The 20,757-nt window shown below is 41.9% G+C and overlaps 1 protein-coding gene across 1 annotated transcript in view; it reads right to left on the bottom strand.

Annotated features, from left to right (window-relative positions):
* Window positions 1-3,787: 3,787 nt before the first annotated feature.
* The window catches only part of LOC117362997 (WD repeat-containing protein on Y chromosome-like), an 88,415-nt gene continuing 71,445 nt past the window's right edge, over window positions 3,788-20,757 (bottom strand). The window contains exons 21-30 of the mRNA XM_033950115.1: window positions 19,990-20,049; window positions 18,545-18,698; window positions 16,994-17,086; window positions 16,028-16,086; window positions 13,648-13,789; window positions 10,531-10,570; window positions 9,778-9,866; window positions 7,802-7,992; window positions 6,499-6,602; window positions 3,788-6,067 (exon numbers count right to left, since the gene is read on the bottom strand). Of these exons, the coding sequence (XP_033806006.1) occupies window positions 5,866-6,067; window positions 6,499-6,602; window positions 7,802-7,992; window positions 9,778-9,866; window positions 10,531-10,570; window positions 13,648-13,789; window positions 16,028-16,086; window positions 16,994-17,086; window positions 18,545-18,698; window positions 19,990-20,049 (1,134 nt within the window). The 3' untranslated portion in view covers window positions 3,788-5,865. The remainder of the gene's footprint in view (window positions 6,068-6,498; window positions 6,603-7,801; window positions 7,993-9,777; window positions 9,867-10,530; window positions 10,571-13,647; window positions 13,790-16,027; window positions 16,087-16,993; window positions 17,087-18,544; window positions 18,699-19,989; window positions 20,050-20,757) is intronic.

Below are 20,757 nucleotides of genomic sequence, written 5' to 3'. Positions count from 1 at the left end.
AGATTGATTGACTCGCGCAGCCGCGCGTGCACGGATTTTTGAACACGTGCGGCTTGGAAAAAAGGAAGCCGGAAAACTTGAAATTTAAGGTGAGGTGGAGGGAGGGAGCTGGCTAAATGCTACGGGCGGGCGGGCGGTGGCTGCGGGGACCGCGCGATCCTTGATACCTCACTGTGGAGACGAGACCATTCACCGCCCTGCGGCCGGTGAATGGCCTTGTCCCCGTCGCCGCAGCGACTGCTAGTTTTCTTCCCCGTTTTCGGCGGGTGACCCGCGGCTAAAATGCGGTGGCCGCGGGTAAACCGCCACCGTGTCATTCTCTAATGTATATCTTCATATAGGATTACTTACTGATGCTGGTGAAGGATTGAGGAAGTGACTAGGCAAAAAGGTAGGTTTTTACGCTTTTCTAAAATTAAGAAGTCCTTTAAGGGTTCTGATATGAAGAAATAGGCTGTTCCAGAGGTTTGGTGAGAAATAGGAATAGGATCATTTCCAGGCTGTCTGGTATATGTAGGCATATTTCATCTTGGGAGCAGTGGCGTACCAAGGGGGGGAGCGGGGGGGGCGGTCCGCCCCGGGTGCCAGCCCTGAGGGGGTGTTCCCGACCTTGCCGCTCAGTCCCCCCCGACGCCCGAAGGACCGCTCGCCCCACTGACCTTCCAGCACACCTATGAAGCAGCCCGCAGCAGGATCGCGACGTCAGCAATCCCTGAGCTGCTTGGGCGCTGCTTCCTGCGCCGCGGTCCCGTCCCTCCTCTGATGTCGCAAGAAGCAGCTCCTAAGCAGCGCAGGGATAGCTGACGTCGCGATCCTGCTGCGGCTGCTTCATAGGTAGTGCGGGGAGGCCAGGGGGGCGAACGGTCCTTCGGGGTGGGGCGGGCGGGCAGGCAGGCAGGCTTTCAAGGGGGAGGGGGGTGACAGGCAGGCAGGCCTTCAAGGGGGGGTGCAGGCCTTCGGGGGGGTGCAGGGCTTCAAGGGGGGGACAGGCCTTCAAGGGGATGACAGGCAGGCAGGCCTACAAGGGGGGGGAACAGGCCTTCAAGGGGGGGGACAGGCCTTCAGGGGGGTGCAGGCCTTCAAGGGGACAGGCAGGCAGGCCTTCAAGTGGGGGGGGACAGGCCTTCGAGGGGGTGCAGGCCTTCAAGGGAGGGGACAGGCCTTCAAGGGGGGGTCAGGCCTTCGGGGGGGTGCAGGCCTTCAGGAGGGTGCAGACCTTCAAGGGGGTGGGACAGGCCTTCAAGGGGGGACAGGCAGACCTTTAAGGGGGGACAGGCAGGCAGGCCTTCAAGGGGGGTCAGGCCTTTGGGGGGGTGCTAACCTTCAAGAGGGTGCAGGCCTTCAAGGGGGGACAAGCAGGCAGGCCTTCAAGGGGGGGAGACAGGCCTTCGGGGGGTGCAGACCTTCAAGGGGGGGGGACAGGCCTTCAAGGGGGGTGCAGGCCTTCAAGGGGGGACAGGCAGACCTTTAAGGGGGGACAGGCCTTTGGGGGGGACCCTTATTTAGAAGTACACAGAGGGAAGGGGGTGTTCAAAGAGACGTGCATATGCCAAACTTTGGGGGGGGGGGAAAGAAATATGGGTCTGAAAATAGAGGAGAGGGAGAGAGATGATGGACCATGGGATTTAGGGAGGGAAGGAACAGAAAGGGAGAGAAATTGGACACAAGGGATGGTGTGGAGGAGGGATAGAGATACTGGATAGAAGGGTAATTGGGAAAAGAAAGGGAGAGATGGTGGACTCTGGGGTGGTGGGGAAAGAGGGAGAGATGCCGGATGAAAGGGTAGTTAAGAAAAGGTGGATCTGTGGAGGGAGATGAAAAAAAGGAAAGATACCAGACTTCCTGGGGAGGGAAGGGAAATGGAAAGGGAGGACAGAGTTGGCAGATGGATGGTTAGCATGCAGAAAGAAGAAAGAAGGAGACCCTGGCAAGCAAGTTATCAGAAGAAAACCAGAGCCTTGGACCAACAAGATTTGAAATATAACCAGACAACAAAAGGTAGAAAAATTAATTTTATTTTCTGTTTTGTGATTATAATATGTCAGATTTGAAATGTGTATCCTGCCAGAGCTGGTGTTGGACTGCAAACGTGAGCTAGGATTTAACAGAGAGAGGAAAAGTCCTTTTTGTTTCTTTATTTTATTTACACCATAGCGCCAGTGTGGTTAGGAGAAGCCAAAGGGGGTGAAAAAGCTATAAAACCCACCAGGAGTTTTGAAAAAAATCACCCAACTGGGCAGGAAAATCGAATTGAAAAACCAATTCAATAGGCTGAATCGAATCGAAATTTTTTTTTCCTGAATCTGGCAGCATTAGTTTGCGCTACTGTCTTAGACTTTAGGACCTGGGATTGGGGATGGCATCCTCAGTACTTTATAATGCAAGTGAAACGAGGATTTGGTCAGACTTTTGAAGGGTCTGCAGAAAAAAAATATTGTATAGGCCGGGGACATGAGACAGCAGGAAATGGGAACTTTTCTTCCTTCTATTTTTGTGAATGGAAAGGCTGAGGATGTCAGAGAGTTCAGTTAAAATATGTGCTTTATAAGAAAATATAATAATGTGTTTTATAAAGTTTATAGCATAGCTGGCCTACCCAGTGAGGTGTTCCTAGTGGTGGTGGTGGCAGCGTGTCAATGTGTTGAGAGGAAGAGGTGGTCTGGGAAATTCTGCTGAGCAAACTCCGGGCCCATTTCCACCCCACAGTTAGTCCACTCCACTCAACTGGTTCACACACTGAGTGGGTCTTTGGGTGTTGTTTTGGAATATCTTCCAGTGGTTTATCAGTATCTCCTTCTGGTCCAAGGAAGGAAACTTTGTTATCCTTAGCATTGACCTACAGAATATGTTTGTACAGCACTGCTTGTGTGGCATTAGGCTATGTAGTGATCGAAAGAAATAAACAGACCTTTGCACATTTTTGCACTATATGGTGGATGTATGAGGAGATTCACATTTCCTGCACAGCTAAGTCCATGTGAAGTTACCTTGTGCTGTATTTGACATCTAGCAAGGTCTCTGTTTGAAAGGAAAGATCTAAACTTAAAAATGAAGTGGCCAGAAGTTATGGTAAAAGCAGATAGTGTAGCTGGTTTTAAGAAAGATTTGGACAAATTTCTGGAGGAAAAGTCCATAATCTGTTATTAAGACATGGGGGAAGTGTCTGCTTGCCCTGGATCGGTAGCATGGAATGTTGCTACTCTTTGGGGTTTGACCAGGTATTAGTGTCCTGGATTGGCTACCATGAGAAAGGGCTACTGGGCATGATGGACCATTGGTCTGACCCAGTTAGGCTATTCTTATGTTATATTCTCATCTGTAGGGGCCTTTGTTTTCACTTTTTATTTTAATGTATTTTTTTTCTGGGAACTTATCAATGTTTTTTTTATAATGGAAGAGAATTAATATGTGTGGGATGAGGGGGTAACTAATTTCTTCAGCTAAATAATTCAATCCACCTCAAACAGACATAGAAGAACTCACGCACCATTCACACACCCTCCAACCAAAAACGTCGAAAGAAAAAAACTGTTCGACAACCTCCTAGCCATTCGAGCTGCAACACTCGACCCCCAACTCTACAACCCATTGACATCGACCATAGACTGCAAAACCTTAAAAAAAAAATAAAAACCTTTCTATTCAAAAAACACATAAAACCGAACTAACACAATCAGAACTGTCCCAAACATCACCTGCAACTACTCCATATGTACTTCTGATGTCATGACAATTCAGACATAATTTATGTTATGTTATGTTTGGAATATAAGAAAATTTTCACTGTCTGTTCTATTCTGACCATTTATTACGTTTCATGGTCATTACAAAAAATATTTTTTTCCATGGGGGGGGGGTCAAAAAATGATGGGCCCCGGGTGCCACATACCCTAGGTACGCCACTGCTTGGGAGCATAATGTTCTCTTTGGGGTGTAGAGAGGAAGTTTCTCTGAGAAGTATTTGGGTATCATGTTGTAGAGAGATTTATATGCCAACATTAGGCCTTTGAAAATGCAGCATTTAGTTATGGGCAGCCAGTGGGCTGATAGTGCTAGAGAGACTGGGTCATGGGCTTGTAGGAGAATTCACGGGAGTTGAGCAGGAGCGCCAAAGTGCGCTCCTGCTCGGTGCTGCTCAGCAGCTGAAGAAACCTGATCTCACGGCAGCCACCACCGGGTTAGCAGCGGGGTAGGAGTGCAGAAAGCTCGCTCCTGCCCGTTGCACCTCTGGACCACCAGGGATCTGCAGAGGAAGTACAAGGGCAGGGAGGGGGGACACGGTGCAGAGCCTGGCGGCGGCCTACAATAATTCTGGGAGAGGGCGCTAGCCCGAATATAAACCAGGACTCCCATTTTTTGGCCCAAAAATCCCAGTTTATATTCCCAGTTTATATACAGTACTTCCATTTGTCTCCTATCATCTGCTGGGCACTTTGATTGCCTTATACCTTTCTTTCTTCATTATCACTGGTTCCCTGTTATCTTCTGGATTAAATTTAAGATCAGAAATTAGACCACTTCTAGTTGCTGTTATCTCAGTTTAATTCCCACCATCAATTCCTCTAAGTCCATGTTATTATTCAGAACTTGCTACTTTTTCTGTGTTGTCCTCCAGAAGATCTGAGTCCAAATCATCCAACAAAATACTTAATGGAGATTGTGATTGAACCAGCTATAGATCCTCCTTTTCTGTGGCTCTAAAATAATCCTTAATATTTGTGATTTAGAAATCTTTAACTTTCATCAGATCATCTTGTGTTCTTCCAGGAAATTCTTTTTCACTGAAAGAGTGGTTGATTGCTGGAATAGTCTTCCACTACAGGTGATTGAGGCCAGCAGCGTGCCTGATTTTAAGGCCAAATGGGATCAGCACATGGGATCTATTCACAGGGCAAAGGTAGGGGAGGGACATTAGGGTGGGCAGACTAGATGGGCCATGGCCCTTATCTGCCGTCTATTTCTATGTTTCCTTTGAAATGCTAAATAGTTTGAACATTATTTAGCATATCTGCATATTCCTGTATGATTTATATATTTTATGCAAGAGGAAAATAAAATTTCTAATTAGAAAGCTGGAGCTGGTTAATTTTGATTCCTTATAGTATACAAGATAAACCAGTGGTTCCCTCAGTTTTAGTTGCTGTCTGAAATCACCTAGTGGTGGTAAGAAGTGTGAGAAAGCCTTGTATATTAATTTAAGTAGATGACTAGTAAAAGCCAAAGAGGAAGATGGCAAAAATTGATAAGAAGCAATATTTTGTAGAGGTTAAGTTTGCTCTGGCTAATGTCTGGGATATATCCCTTGCAGAGTAAGATTAGCTTATTCAGTCTGCCAAATTATTCATATCGATCATCTGCAATGGTATAGGTCCACCCTTTGGGCGTAATTACATGCTTTCACTATGGAGGATGCATTCCCCCCTCCCTCCCCCCATGTGGCTAGAATTGTGCTTGAATCGATGGTCATTGCTGTAAAAATTGCATATTGTCTTTTGGCTGGACTTTCAAGAAAAGGTTTTGTAATACTGCAGCAAAATATTCTTTATTTTAATTGCAGCAGGTCCTTCTTGTTTGTAAGAACCTACAAGCAGAGGTGTACTGTGGCAGTTTGGGTATGTCTGTGAGAGATATAAAGGACAGCAGTTGGAAGACGGTTGAGAGCTTGGGCAAAAGGGATGGTGGAGGAGTTAGGGTTGGTTTGTGGAATTTTGTGCCCATCAATTAGCAGAAAGACAAGTAAGCTGATTAGTCTTTATCTGCTGTCATCTATTTTGCTATATTTGTGGTGTTTTGCTGCATGATTTGATCAGAATGTTTACCTTCTTGATTTAGAACGTTGTAAAAAGTAACCAGAATTTGAAGGCTTCATTTTTCCTTAACTTTTGCTGCATTTTTGTTCTTATAATAGTTTTCCAAAAAAAAAGGGTCTGTAACAACAGCAGACACATTTGGTTTTTCACAGGTGATTCGACCATTGAAAATGTCAAAATACTGGAGTTTATGAAAGGTGCTTGGACCTCCATGATTAGGTGGTTTGTTTAAATGTGTGTATCTTTCATGTTGCAACCTGCGTAAAGAAAACATTAACATAAGTTAGTTAGTATAATTTCAGAAATTAACTCGTAAATGTAATTTCCTAGATAGGATGAACTGTAGAAGTTGTACATGTGGGTACAATTAAGAAAGAAGGAGAAAACAGAGCAGAGGGTTCCAAACTTCTCAGGCACTGCATACTTCAAATCACCAAGAGGGCTTCCCTGGGGGAAAGGAGTATTTTTGTACTTACAGCCTCTGCACCATTGCCAGTGCTGGCTGATTTGAGAAACTTGACCTGGGAATCGGACCCTGTTGCACTTTATTGCAATACATAGCAGTGCCCCTTTGCTAGTAGACTGGTTCACTTGTGTCACTTTAAAGCACTTCCATGTCACATGAGAAAACATTATTAAAATTAGGAGGTATATCTTTTTCACAAAACCTGCCCTTCATCAGGCTTACCTTCTGCCTAAAGCATGGGAGTAAAACCGCTTGCTAAGTTCTTTCTTGATATCATCATCTGTGATTATAATTTCAGGCAGTCTTGGACTATAGTTCATTTCCACCTGAAAGCAAATCTGGATGTGAGAAAGTATCACGTTTTAAATGCAATAATGAAGGCAGAGGTGCTTGCTATGCTTTTTGGTGTTTTATAACTTTGTAATACCTTATATTTCTCTCATCTATGCATGCCCCTAGCATAGATGCCCCTAACTTTAATATAATTTGTATTCAGAGGAATACCTTCATTAGATTGAAAACTGAATATCTTGAAGAGTGTACAGTGCAGAGAGCTTGGTCTATTGGAAACTTTTACAAAGGTGTGCTGCCAAGCAGTACATGCTAAATACTGAGCTGCTCAAAGGAATAGAATGGGTGGCTCAGCATTTATCGTGCACTGCTTGGCAGTGCACCTTTATTAGGGTTACCAGACATCTGGATTTCCTCGGACATGTCCGGGGATCCGGACAGCTTTTCAAATTCCGGCACTTTGTCCAGGTTTTGAAAAGTCTCCTCTAAACCGCATCGGGCAGGAGGAAATCTGCAATTGCATAGCTGCCTCGCAATGACATCACGTGCATGTGCCTGTGACATCTCATCGCATGGCATCTGTGCACGTGCAGATTTCCTCCTGCCCAATAAAAGGAGGGCGAGGGTGGGATTGGGAGCGTAACAGGGCAGGGATGGGTAGAACTGGTGGGCCTGGGAGCAGGTCTAGGGGGTCCGGATTTTATGTAAGTAAAATCTGGCTACCCTAACCTTTGTAAAAGGACCCCCATGCCACTTTGAGATTTTAGTCCATTCCTTTGACCTCCCTGTTTATATGCCTGAATTAGGTGGTTTATGTGCGGTATTGTTTATTAATTTTACTAATAATTTTATTGTAACTTGCCTCTTTGTGCAATGGTAAGTGAGACATAAATGCTGATTATAATGAACAAAATGTGTAACTATGCAATACTATTTTGCTGCATGAACAAGAATCTCACACTCGCCTGCTTTGTACACAATCTCATCCACAAAGAAAGCAGTGGTAGGGACCTGCGCAAATCCTTGCAGTTTGATTATCTATTCTAACACGTAATATAATTTACAATTCACATCAATGTTTAATTCAGCTATCCCTCACTGAGAAATGGTTATAAACAGCATCACTTTATGAAAACCTAAATTTGAATTTTTCCAGACCACAGCAATAATATAGTCTTCCACTGGATGCTGAGAAATAAGGTTTGAAAGCCACTGTTGTAAGCAGTATACAAACCATTGTACTGGATTTTTCCTTTGAAGTGTCCTTTTGATCTGAGTTGATGATCTGCAAAATCGAAGAATCGCTCTGCAGCACTGGGTGGACAGGCATGCTTTCTGGGTCAATCAGAATTTCAAAGGGAACCATGGGGTGCTTCCAGGAGGCAGGGGTAAAAATTTCCCAGGGTTCTCTCTGGCCAAATGTCCCTTGAAATAGCAAAACGCCAACATCAATACAAGAAGGTTGTCATTAACAGCCTATCAATAGTCAAATATAAACTGCTGGCAGAAACAGAGAGAGGCATTTTCAATAGGAGAGCTAACAAGTCTACCTTTGGATGTTTCCTGCAAGTGGCCATTTCTGAAATCGGCAAAACCACCAATTGTTTTTTGAAAATCGTCTACTTAAGACACCTTTGGCCGCCAGGATGTCTAGCCTTACATAGGATATCCAACTTTATTTGCCATTTTCAACCAGAGAAACATCCAAGTGCATAACGTCCACATCCAGACCATTTGGATGTGGGAAGGCCAGCATTGTAATGGACTGGCCGCACAGACTTTCCAACAGCGCAGTGGGCCACATTAGAGGGCATTGCTGTGAACTTCACATAAAGGGTGCAGGGTATACATCGCACCTGAACCCCCCTATAATTTATGCTGAGCCCTCCAAAGCTCCCCCTAAACCTACTATACCCACCTGCCTACCACCCCAATAACCCTTATGGCTGCAGGTGGCACCTATATGGCAGTTTAGTAGTTTTGGTGGGCTCACACTTTCTACCATAAATGTAGGGGTTTGTGCCTGGGTCTTCTCTACGGTTCACTAGCCCTCCACCAGTTTATTTACGACACCTTTATGATACTCTGCTAGGCTTTCCCATACTAGATGCTGCTTTTCTAGAGACAGGCATGTACTGTTTCATTTCAATTTTGGGGTGGGAGGGAGTCAGTGACCACTGGGGGAGTGTGTGTGTGGAGGGGGGGGTCATTACTGTATTCCTCCAGTGGTCATCTGGTCAGTTTGGGTAACCTTTTGATTCTTAGAGGCGTTTACAACAGATCTGCCTCCTAAAGTTTAAGTTCCATCCAGGATATCTTGGGAAATGCTTGATTATCGCTGCAAGATGTCCAAGTATAAGCCTGCCCACAACATGCCCCTCCTTTACTTCTGGATGAAAAAGAGGGAAAAATGACTGGCAAGACATCCACAAAGATAGTTTTGAAAATTGGCACTTGGACATCCTGGCAATTAGGGCATCAAGTGCTGATTTATGCTGTTTTTCTGGATGCTATAGTTTTTTGAAAATGTCCCTAAATGTCATTTCAGGTGGAGCTGCTTTTTTTTAATTTAAATAATGTTAACTGAAATAAATTAGAAATGCAATAACTACATATTTTTAGCGGTGGAGTCCAATATACTGTAAATCATTAGACCAACATCTTTTGTCTAAAGGTATAAAACTGCAAGTCATATGTAACATAAAGTCAACTGAGCTGGTGCCACCAATATGATTTCCAAGTTTTTGGTTGGTCCAGTGAAGAGTAAGTACTTCTATTAGCAATTTTCTGTAGCGCTCAAATGCTCTACTAAGGGGTCCTTTTATTAAGGCGCACTAGCCGTTTTAGCGCACGCTAAAATGGCTAGAATGCCTTAGTAAAAGGACCCCTAAGTATTGGCGCTTTAGAGCAGTAGTTCTTAAGCCTGTCCTGGAGGACCCCCAGCCAGTTGGGTTTTCAAGATATCCCTAATGAATATGCATGAGAGAAATTTGCATGCCTACTACCTATGTTATAGGCAAATCTTGCTCATGCAAATGCAAATTCACTAGGGATATCTTGAAAACTCAGTTGGCTGGGGGTTTCCCAGGACAGGTTTAAGAACCACTGCTCTAGATAATCATGGCATGATAAAACACTGCATTTTAATAGAAATGGTACAATAGTGTGTATCGCATATCTTATAACTTATTCTTTACTTTTGAAAATTACCTATGAACTCTCCATTCATACTCCACAGACGAACCGTGCAATCGATGGATGAGGATAATAAGACATTATTTTCTTCTACCAGCTCTAGTCTAAGAAAATAGGAAATATTGATTCAGTATGTTTTGGTGTCTTTGTAAAAGACCTCATGAAGATATGTAAAGTCAAATAATATTCTATCAAGATCAAAACTTTGGCACTGCTCAGAAAGCAGAGAATTCTGGTGACCTGAAGTAGGAGCTCTACATCAAACCAAGAGAGTTCCCAGATTTCCTATCTATTACACTCACATTAATTTTATCTTCCTTATCTATATTCCCTCATCAGTAGTCATTGTCTTTTTCTTCCTTCATGTAGCTTTGTCTCAGTCTACATCGCCATGTTTAAAAAGAAAAAAAAAGGGACTCTTGTAAACTAATAAAACTTGGTTCACAAATAGGCTTATGATTGATCTCGTAAAATGCCCATGCAATGAATATGATGCACCAAGACGAACAATTTGTTGACAATTGGTATAGCATAAGCAGTAATTTATTGCAAACACCCCACAGGTAGACATGTTGCACAGTATGTATGCACATGGGCCAGGAAGTGTATGCATAACCTTCATGTGCATCTTATTTATCCAGTTACTGACCACCTGTTATGGCTATGCTGTGCTTTATCCCTAAATTTAAAAATGGGCCCAGTTGATAAAGTAAGATCAAAGTGAAATGAATCTATTAAAAGACATTATATAAATAAGACAGTACTCACGATGTTATGATGTTAATATGGGCTCTCCAATAATTCATAGCTGCAGTGATATAAAAAACGAAACAAAAAAAAATAAAAAATACATTCAAGGGTGACTCGAGTGGTATGTTTTGTGCACTGTGAGGTGGAAAGTTCTCAGTTCAGTTCCTGTCAGGTCTTCAATGCTCAGCTCACAACTCGAGAATGACATGGGGACAAATTTGTCCCCGTCCACAAGGGAACTCATGTTCCTGACCTGGCAAGTTCTTTTCTTGTCCCTGCCCCATTCCTGCAAGCTCCAACTTCATCTGCACAAGCCTAAAACTCTTTAAAATAAGAACATAAGAATAGTGTTACTGGGTCAGACCAATGGTCCATCAAACTCAGTAGCCTGTTCTCACGGCCAATCCAGGTCATTAGTACCTGGCCCAAACCCAAAGAGCAGTATAATTCCATACTACCAATCCAGGGCAAGCAGAGGTTTCCCCCATATCTTAACAGACTATGGACTTTTCCTCCAGAATTTGTCCAAACCAGTTACGCTATCCGCTTTTACTATAACCTCTGACAATGCGTTACAGATCTTAACTATTCTCTGAGTGAAAAAATATTTCCTCTTATTAGTTTTAAAAGTATTTCCATGCAGTTTCGAGTGTCCCCTAGTCTTTGTAATTTTTGACGGCGTGAAAAATCGATCAACTTGTACACGATCTACTCTACCCGTTTGCGGCTTGTGCAGTTAAGGCTGAACTTACAGGGGCAGCAACAAAACTTGCGGGGACAGGGAAATTGAATTCCTGCAGGGACGGGGAAAAATTTGTCCCCGTGTTATTCTCTACTCCCAACCCCTGGGAGGGAGGGGTCTTAGTAACTGCTGGCTGGATTCAGGGCTCAACATTTGGGCTCCAGAAGGAGCCCAGAACTAGGCTGCAGTAAACATAGGATTGGAAAAGGAGAACCATTCTGGGCTTGATTCTATAAATGGTGCCTAACTTGTAGGTGCCAGTCTGCACAGCTGTCAATCAACCGCTAAGTGTCCTTTTATAGAATCACACCTAGCAGTGCAATTAATTGAATAACAAGCTAATTAGCGCTGATAATTGGCATTTTAACAAGCAATTATTTGTGCTAATTGAAACCAGTTACAAGTTGCCTACATAAATTTAGGTGCGAATCATAAAAGGGGCATAGAAATGGGTGGGTCACGGACAGATCAGGGACATTACGTTAAGCTACTTGCATAATTATAGAAAAAGGACATCTGGGCCTAAATTTAGGCACATTCTGCAATGAAAAATATCAAGTAAATAGTTGTAAAATATTGAAATAATATAATCCTTGATGATCCTCTGCTTACTTACTGAATATACACATTCATCACAATCACTTTTCATTGCATCGTTTGCAGCATTAAGGCCCGCGGGGACTTAATGGGGAACTGGATTGGATGTCTTTGGTTTAATGCTTTGTGATTGGCTGTTTTGGACCTGTTAAATGGTGATGTCAGATGACGTTGACATCTTGAAATGCTGCAAATGATACTATGAAGAGTGATTGTGATGAATGTTTATATTCAATAAGTAAGCAGAGGATCATCAAGGATTATATTACTTCAATATTTTGTAAATTAAGGTACAGGCATTTGCACCATGTCTTAGTTGCAGTTTCCAGGCATAAGAGCTTTTCTATCAACTGTGTTTAACTTTTAAATGCGGCTTATAGCACTCTTTTGGCACCAATAGAATTTAGTCCTAAAAGCTTTATGAGGGGCTGCTGAAAAGGTCTCAACCCAACCAACAATCTTGGGGCAGTCTCCATTGAGGGCTATACACTTAGTCCAGTGCTTTTCCACTTTTTTCATTCCGTATTTTTCCAATGGAATGAAAAAAAGTGGAAAATCACTGGATTAAGCATATAGCCCTCGATGGACTGCCTTTGTCCTATTCCTTCATATTTAGTGATGACCTCTTCCAACAGTTTAATCTACCTAAGGAACAATCTCTGTCCCAATTCTCACTCTTTCCCCAAATTGTTCAATGGAAAAGTTACCCAATTCTGGATACATAGTCTTTGAAACAATCAACATTAATTTACTATCCTCTAACCATCTCTTCACCCTCAAGCAGCAGACTGTAATCTAGACTTTACTTCTTTTAATTCTCCTTCTAAAGGACAGGTCATTTGGATATTGTCTGAATATATGTGTTGCAGTCTAAGAAAAGGTACTAAGTTTTAATGCACGCTTACTTGAGAAACGAGGAAACAATGTCAGTTGGGTTCTATTTATTTGTGGAATTATATTATTAATTGAAATGGTATATTCTTGTTATGTCTTTGTAAACTTGTAACCCGTTAGCTCTTCTGGGAGGACGGGATATAAATCCAAATAAATAAATCTTTGGCAAATTAAATGATAGAAAGATGTGGTTTGCTGCATTTGAATCAGCATCTTCTTCATTACTTAAGCCAGCTGAATAACTCAATTTCTAAGACTCAGTCCCTTTTCTTGGATTATTATATACTGTATATGCATACCAAAAAGTTAAAAGACCTACTTATTTCATCCAATGGATATAAATAGATATTAAACCATATAGGGCTCATGGGGAACCCTTAGGACTCCTCCCCTCCTTGAAACCATAGTATTCAAATTGCTGAGGGAGACCTTTCTAGAACTTAGGTATACTATGGGATCCTTGAAGGGTTTTAAGATTTCTATGACCTGAATCATATTTGTCCAATCCTGGTGTTCTCTGGGGCTTTAAATACCAATCCTGGTATCCAATGGCATTTGAAGGACCGGTACTTGTTATTCTACTAAACCTCAACATTAAATAAGGGAAATTCTACCTGGTGGCAACATTCGGAATGAGCACCTGAGATTTTGATGCAGAATCCACAGGTAAACTTTGCAATAAATGTCCTATTTGAAAACAGCTCTCTAATATATCTCCTATTTTAGTACATTTGGGAGAAATGTGGATCAGTACTGTATGACATATTGTGCACTGTGGATGTTGCAACCTTTCTTGTAGTACTGACACTCTTAAGCAAGGTTACACAAATACTGGTGAGGATGCACACAAATTCAAAATCCACAGACATCGTAAAACACCACAACTTTTATGAAAAACATACTTTTTGGCGGTCCTTGTTCTGGTCCCAGAAAGGCATAATCATGGACATCGTAGATATAAATGTAACCAGCATGGTCTGCTACATATAGTAATGTGTCATCTGCAGTGACAACAATGCTACCAATCTGGGATCCCATTCGAGACTGGAATAATATAGACAAATTCAGATGTCAGAAAACAGAATAGGGTAAAGAAAGACAAAGGGAATCCCCCACTAACTCTAACCCTACCCTCTTCCCCCCCCCCCCCCCCAGGGACTGGACTAAATTAAAAAGAAGTAGGGGTCAGACGGATAGCTTTTCCAACCAATAAATTTTTATTCAAACTCTGACTCGACATGGAGCCGTGTTTCGGCGGAAGCCCACCTGCTTCAGGAGTCAAAATATATGTAGTAATCCAATTCTACTAAATAGAAGTTTTGGATAATCTACACCAATAACCAAATCTATCAGCTTCTCAAAGTAATAGCATGTAGAAGATAGCAGAGGCACACAGCATCCATAGGATCACTAGACAGTCTTTGGAACTTCAGAAAAGCTGTGAAAACCTTCCTCTTTACAAACCCAGCTCCTTGAAGACCCACGTCTACACCCCGGACGGATGGAAACCCAAAGACACCATTTAATATACCAAATGGAATCTCGCAAAAATTCACATGCCACCACAAATACAACCTGAATTACTACCACATTCTCTGGCAAGAAAGATGCACCCACCTGCAAAGAAAAGCTATTTCACTTCCTAGTATATCTACACTGAAAATGCTGCAATTTAAACCACCCTATGTCCACTAAGTCTGTATTTGTAAGTCTAAATGTTATATCTATACTGTAATTGCTGTAATCTAAACCCTTGTCCATGCTGTAAAGTCTATGTCACACTAAAATTTGTCCTACCCTTAATATAAATGTACTCCTGTAACCCGTTCTGGGCTCCTTTGGGAGAACGGACTAAATAAATGACTAAATAAATTTTAGAAAGACATGAAGGAGAGAGTCTCTGCTCCTTGGAGCTTATAATCTAATAAAGATAGATGGACAAGATATACAGATAAAAAGAAAGATTTGAGTTAAAACAGAGGGGCCAGGAAGTGGATAAATTTCTCAACAGAGTTATATGTAGGCAGTCAAAAAATAAGTGTTCCCAGGATCATAGTTTTTTCCTCCATAACTACACCATCTGGACAATATTCAGCCCGTGGCAGTCAACATTTTTTTAAAGTGCTGTTGGCAGCTGGGTCCAGATGTTCATTGTGGATATCCTGAAAACCTGATTGGCTGGGTGTTTCCAAGGACTGGGTTGAGAACTCCTTCTCTAGAGTTTACATATTCAAGTCTTCCAGTCTCATACATCTTTTTGGTGCAAACCCCATATTATTTTTGCTGCCTTCCTCTGAACCATTTCAAGACTTTTTATGTTCTTAGCAAGATACAAGATCCAAAACTGCACACAATACTCTGAGGCCTCACTAATGACTTGCAGAGGTATGGTTACCAGATTTTGTCCTGAAAAAAGATGACATGTGACCCCGCCCCACCCCTTTCTGCCCATAGTCCTGCCCTGTTCCACCCCCCAACTCCAGCCCCACACATACCCCGTCTCTTCAGGGCCGCATCTGGAGGGCATCTGCTCATACACGGATGCAATGGGATGACGTCTCAAAATGCTGGGTTTTGAAATGTCCGGATGCCTGGACATGTCCAGGTAAACCCGGACATTTGATAACCCAAAGTACAGAGGCACTAAGATCTATTTTCTTCTGCTGATTATGCCTCTCTCTCTTTGGAGCCTAATATCCTTCTGGCTATTGCCACCACCTTGTCACATTATTTCACTGCCTTGCAATTCTCAGACACTATCACCCCAAAGTCCTGTTCTTGGTCTTTGCATTTCAGCCTCTCACTTTCTAGCACATACAGCAACTTTGGATTTATACTCTCCATCACTCTTCGATCAATGTCTGGTCCTAGTTATAACCTATAAACAAAAGGAATTAACCCCGAAATATCCACAGAGAAGAAAATCCAGAGAAAACCAAAAAAGCTCTGTGGAGTGACGATGTTCCAAAATGGACTTTATTTGAAAGTGTCAAAGTTCCAAAGGTACACTGAAATCATCCACATAAAAATAAATTCATCCACATAAATATAGGTTATCTACATAAAAGCCTTAAAGGACCTACTCCGCTAGGGATACAGGACCCAACACGGTCCGTGTTTCGACAAAAAGTCTTCTTCAGGGATCCCTGGGGGGGTCCTATAAAGGTGAATACGGGGGAAACAATTGTGTGGTGAACCAGAAGTGAGACACTGCTTGCTTTGCGATATAAAGGACTTACATAAGGAGGCAGGAAAGTCAGTTGAAATATGCCACAAACTTACTGGTCTAAAAGTTGCATGTAATTGTCCTCCATTAAATAATCTCCAAAAATGAATATACCCTGTGGCCAAACAGCAAAGGAAGATACCATTAACAAAATTATTATAGATTATCCTGATCACTAATAAACTCTCTAAAAAGTCTTTTCAGTAGACAACGAAATATCCCAATCGAAACTTAAGATAGTAAATCATTGCAAAATGTAGAAATTCAAAGCTTGGAAGATACTCAGGATGTGATCCAGAGTCGGTCCACCATGGTGATAACATGCATGAGTGAGATAGATAATATGTTAATCAAGTTTTAAGTTTTATTAAATTTTAATATACCGACCATCAACAAGTATCTAGCCAGTTTACAAATTAATAATGAAACTTTATTTTAAAAACAGGTTAATGAAATTTTGTGGAGATCTGGTTAGGATTTTTCCAGATGTCTCTAGAGCCACTCAATTAAGAAGGAAAGAGTTTCTGAAGTTAAAGGTTAGAGTTTTGGCTCTAGAGGCATCTTTGTACCTGAAATTTCCTTGTAAATGTTTGGTAAAGTTGCAGGATATTGAGTATGTTTTTTGGGACCCCATTCAATTACAATAATTTTTAGTTATGAGAGAACAAAAATGATTTGTTTCATTACTTGAGAAAAAAAGAGGAGAAAATTAATATCCCAATTAAGTAAGGAATGATTCAAGGTTCGTTGGGATGAACTGAGAATTATTGTCCTTTATCTTTTCTTGAAAATTTGTTTGTTTAGAAATTGTAACAAGTTTCCCCATAATGTGGGCTTGAAAAGGAATTATATAGGTATGAATGATTATGTATTGTTTGAGAGATTTCCTTTTTACCTTTTGAATTATTGGATATTGTAAGTATTCAAAATTATAATAAATAAAAAAAAAAGAAATTCAAAGCAAGGTGAACTTTAACTTGCTGAACTGCATTTTAATGTCAGTAGAGAACTCAGGTTCCTACCTTTAGGTCCATTGGACACAAGAGAAGCTGCCAACTCAAATTTCAAAGCTCGGCTTTTAAGGAATGAAACCTTACTAATGCTATTGTCGGCAACTGTGAAGAGAAAAATCAAGAGTTTTCTTGTTTGATGTTAAATCAACATTTTAGATATAGAGAAGAACTTTCAAATATTAAGATTATAAGGAAGGAACTAAAATTTTATTCTAACCACAAATTTTCTCTTTCATCTCCTGTGTCAAGAAATATCTTTTTTAATTAAAATTATTACATTCTAAGCATATCCAGTCCAGTATATGCACATCTGTTTGAACTCCCCTCCCTCCGTGTTCTTCTACACCAGTTCCCCACTCCCCTGAAGGCCTGCCCCCCCCAGAAGGCCTGCATATTTCCCCCGTTTCCCTGAAGGTCTGCCCCCCAAAGGCCTGCATGTTCCCCCAGCTTCCCCCAAAGGCTTGCCCCCCCCCCCCCGAAGGCCTGCATACTCCCCCAGCTTCCCCTGAAGGCCTGCATGTTCCCCCCAGCTTCCCCTGATGGCCTGCCCCCCCCCGAAGGCCTGCATGTTCCCCCTACTTCCCCCGAAGCTGGGGACCAGTGCAGAGAGAATGTGCTGCTGAGGACGATGGCAGCTACAAGGATCGCTAAAGCACTGGCGATCCTGCAGGCTGCCGTATTGTGTTAAGGTAAGAGCAGGGAAGCTGGGGAAACATGCAGGCCTTTGTGGAGGGGGGGGGCAGGCCTTGCCAACTGATCCTCCCCCCTCGCCTTCTAAAACAGGAGTGACCGTGGAGGCCAGCAAGAGGCAGTGCTACAGCTCCTGCTTTAGGAAGACACAGGAAGGAGGATCAGTCACTGAAGTGAGAGGCCGATTTAAAAAAACAAAAAAAAAAACTGAATCAATTCAAATTGATTCACCTGATTCAAATCAAAAATCAGGCAGCACTAGCATCAAATGCTCCAATGCCCATTAAATCCCTATGGGCATCAGAGTGATTACTGCGGCTTTGTAAAAGGAGCTCCCTTCAACTCTTCCGAAAACATCTGAAAACTTGGCTTTTCTCAAAAATATATCATCTCCCCCATCTCTGGTACCCTAAAACCCTCTATTCCTCCTTTACTCTTAATCCACAACCACCCCTTTGGAGTTCCATTCTATCTTAGTCCTGTAAACCGTGCCGAGCTCTACGATCGTGGAGAAGATGCGGTATACAAACCTAAGGTTTAGTTTAGTTTAGCTCTTAGTCTGCATTGTTGCATTTTTATAGATGCTCTATAATTATCTCTCTGTACTTTGAGACCGCTCATTTAAGAAATGCACGTGTACTACACTGTGAGCTTCAATAGTTTAATAAGAATCTGAACATAAAATTAACTCATTGAAGGTAATTCTATAACTGTGGGCCTGAAATTTGGTGTCCAAAGGGTGCCTGATAGGAGCTTATTCTATTAAGGAATGTATGTGCGTACATTCCTTCACAGAAGCTGTGATCACGAACACTAGCTTACAGTCTGCAGCTTGCCCTAATCGAAATACTACAATTGTTATATGCTTACATTTTTCATCTGCCCAGTTTGGAGTGTTGAATCGGCAGTATAAGTGACCTGATACCATGTTCCAAACAATTATCTCACCATCATAACTGGAGGTGGCGAGGAAAGAAGGTGGACACTGGGCAACACACAGAATGTCCTCCTTATGACCTCGGGCCTGAAAAAAAGTAAATGATTGGTTAATTGGTAACAAAGAGAAGGAAAAGAATCTCCACAGCATGTTAAACAACCAACACCAAAGAAGGTGGTCTAACGAAGGAGGAGATGCAAAGTAGTCACCAAACAAATTTACTAAGAAAAACCTGACTTGGCCAAGTTTCAGCTTATAGCCTGCATCAGAGATCTAAAAACATGTAAACAAAAACTTATTATAAGAAACAAATCAATAAATAGCAACATAGAAAATAATAAATATAGGTAAGATATATATGATAGGAGCTCTGGGAAAGGAAACATTGAGGAGATCATACGCTTTGTCCATTAAATAACCTGCATCTTTGCCAATATTTAATAGGGTACTATTAATCCATTTATACAAATATATGAGAAACTTGTTCTTAAAGACATTGAGATTTGAAGAAGTCAAAAATTCTTTCTTTAATCTTGCTACACAAGAGAAAGAAACTATTAGTTCATTAAAAAGCAACCCTTCTAGTCTTATTAAACAGCCTGACAAAGTGGTGCAGTGATTGAATTGAACAGGCCTGACTATATTAATGAAATTAACAGACCCATCCAAGACAAAGATTTTATGAATTTTTACAAAATGATCCAGCTAAGATGTTACAGATGAAAACTGATTCCATCGCCCCCCATGGGAGTAGCCTAAGGGATCTGGCCAATTGGAGTCCTAGGCCACTCCCTAGTGCATCCCAGAATGCACTGGAGACAGGCCTAAGATTCTGGGTTGGCCCAGGGAGTGGCATCTCTCCTTTCACAGACAATTCGGGGGGGGGGGGGGGGTTTCAGGGGTTCCAGCACGAGAGAGTGGGCATCCCTCCTGCTGGTCTTCTTCATGGGAGGGGACAGGTTTCATGCCGCAAAACTGATTGCGGCAGGGAGATTCATTGCTGCGATCAGCTCATTGGCAACCTGATTCTCTAACCAGTGCCTGGACGCCGCTTAGAGAATCGTGGTGTTAGGCAGGCTTAGGAGTCTGTCCGTGAGGATAGACCCGATTCTATATTGGACGCCTGTGTGCGATTCTCAAAAGCCGCTTATGGGGCTTCCGAGACCGGGCATCCTATACAGAATCTGACCCAAAATGAACAGAAATACATCTAGCATGACAGTTTCGAAAATGCCCATTTGGACTTTTTGACTAGTAAGATGTTGTCTTTTGGTGTAGCAACTCAGTTATGTTCCTATGTGAATTTTTTAAATCAAAATAATATAAATATCTCTTCTTTCTTGAGTAGAAAGAAAAACAGCAAGTAGGGGGTTCTTACTAGATCATCTGGCCAATGGGGTTGAGGTTTTTGAAAGTGGTGAAAATCTTCTTCGGAATCCTGTGCGAAAAGAACCATAGAAAATAAAAAAAAAATCAACATTTACAAAATAGTTTACCACAATCAGATTATGTGGTTATATGCATAATCAATAACAACAGTGTATACTGTGAGGGAGAGAAAAGTTTTATAGCCCATCAAGGTGAAACTTAGCTAAGTCAGGCTTTGTGGGTTTTTTTTATCCCTCCTGCAACTGTTGTTTATTAAAAGTGTTGTATCAACTTCTGTGGCTTGGTCTATCATTTGTTTCTTACTGGACAACCTGGGAGACAACTCTGAAGGATGTTAACAGTTAAACGGTAGTTTGTATTTGTACTTTGTTGTTCATGTTCTATGTCATAATAAAACAATGATTTCAAAATATCATGTTTTTTTGCTTCTCTCCTTCCGGAGACTGCTGCACTCATCTCTTATGTGGTGGCAACATTGAGAAGTTCATGTCACACACTTTCAAATGTATAGTGTATATTAGATTTCCAGTGTTGGTGCATTTTTGAAAGAAAAAAATGGTTGCCATGACTTATGAGTATATGTCTATCCCAAAAATGATACCAAATACCACTTCCAGAGAGTATGTATCCAAAATCTATTCTGCAGTAGTTATAGCTACTCAGGAAAAGGCCTCAGAATAGGAGCCTACGCACAGTCCTATCACAGACTGAAACTTCAGCGTAGCTGCTCCTTGCTCCAATCACTGGCCAAAAAACC

Source organism: Geotrypetes seraphini, chromosome 6, assembly GCF_902459505.1.
Source record: "Geotrypetes seraphini chromosome 6, aGeoSer1.1, whole genome shotgun sequence".
Classification (NCBI taxonomy): domain Eukaryota; kingdom Metazoa; phylum Chordata; class Amphibia; order Gymnophiona; family Dermophiidae; genus Geotrypetes; species Geotrypetes seraphini.
Note: the sequence above shows the minus strand (reverse complement) of the source record. Positions and strands in the feature narration are given on the sequence as shown.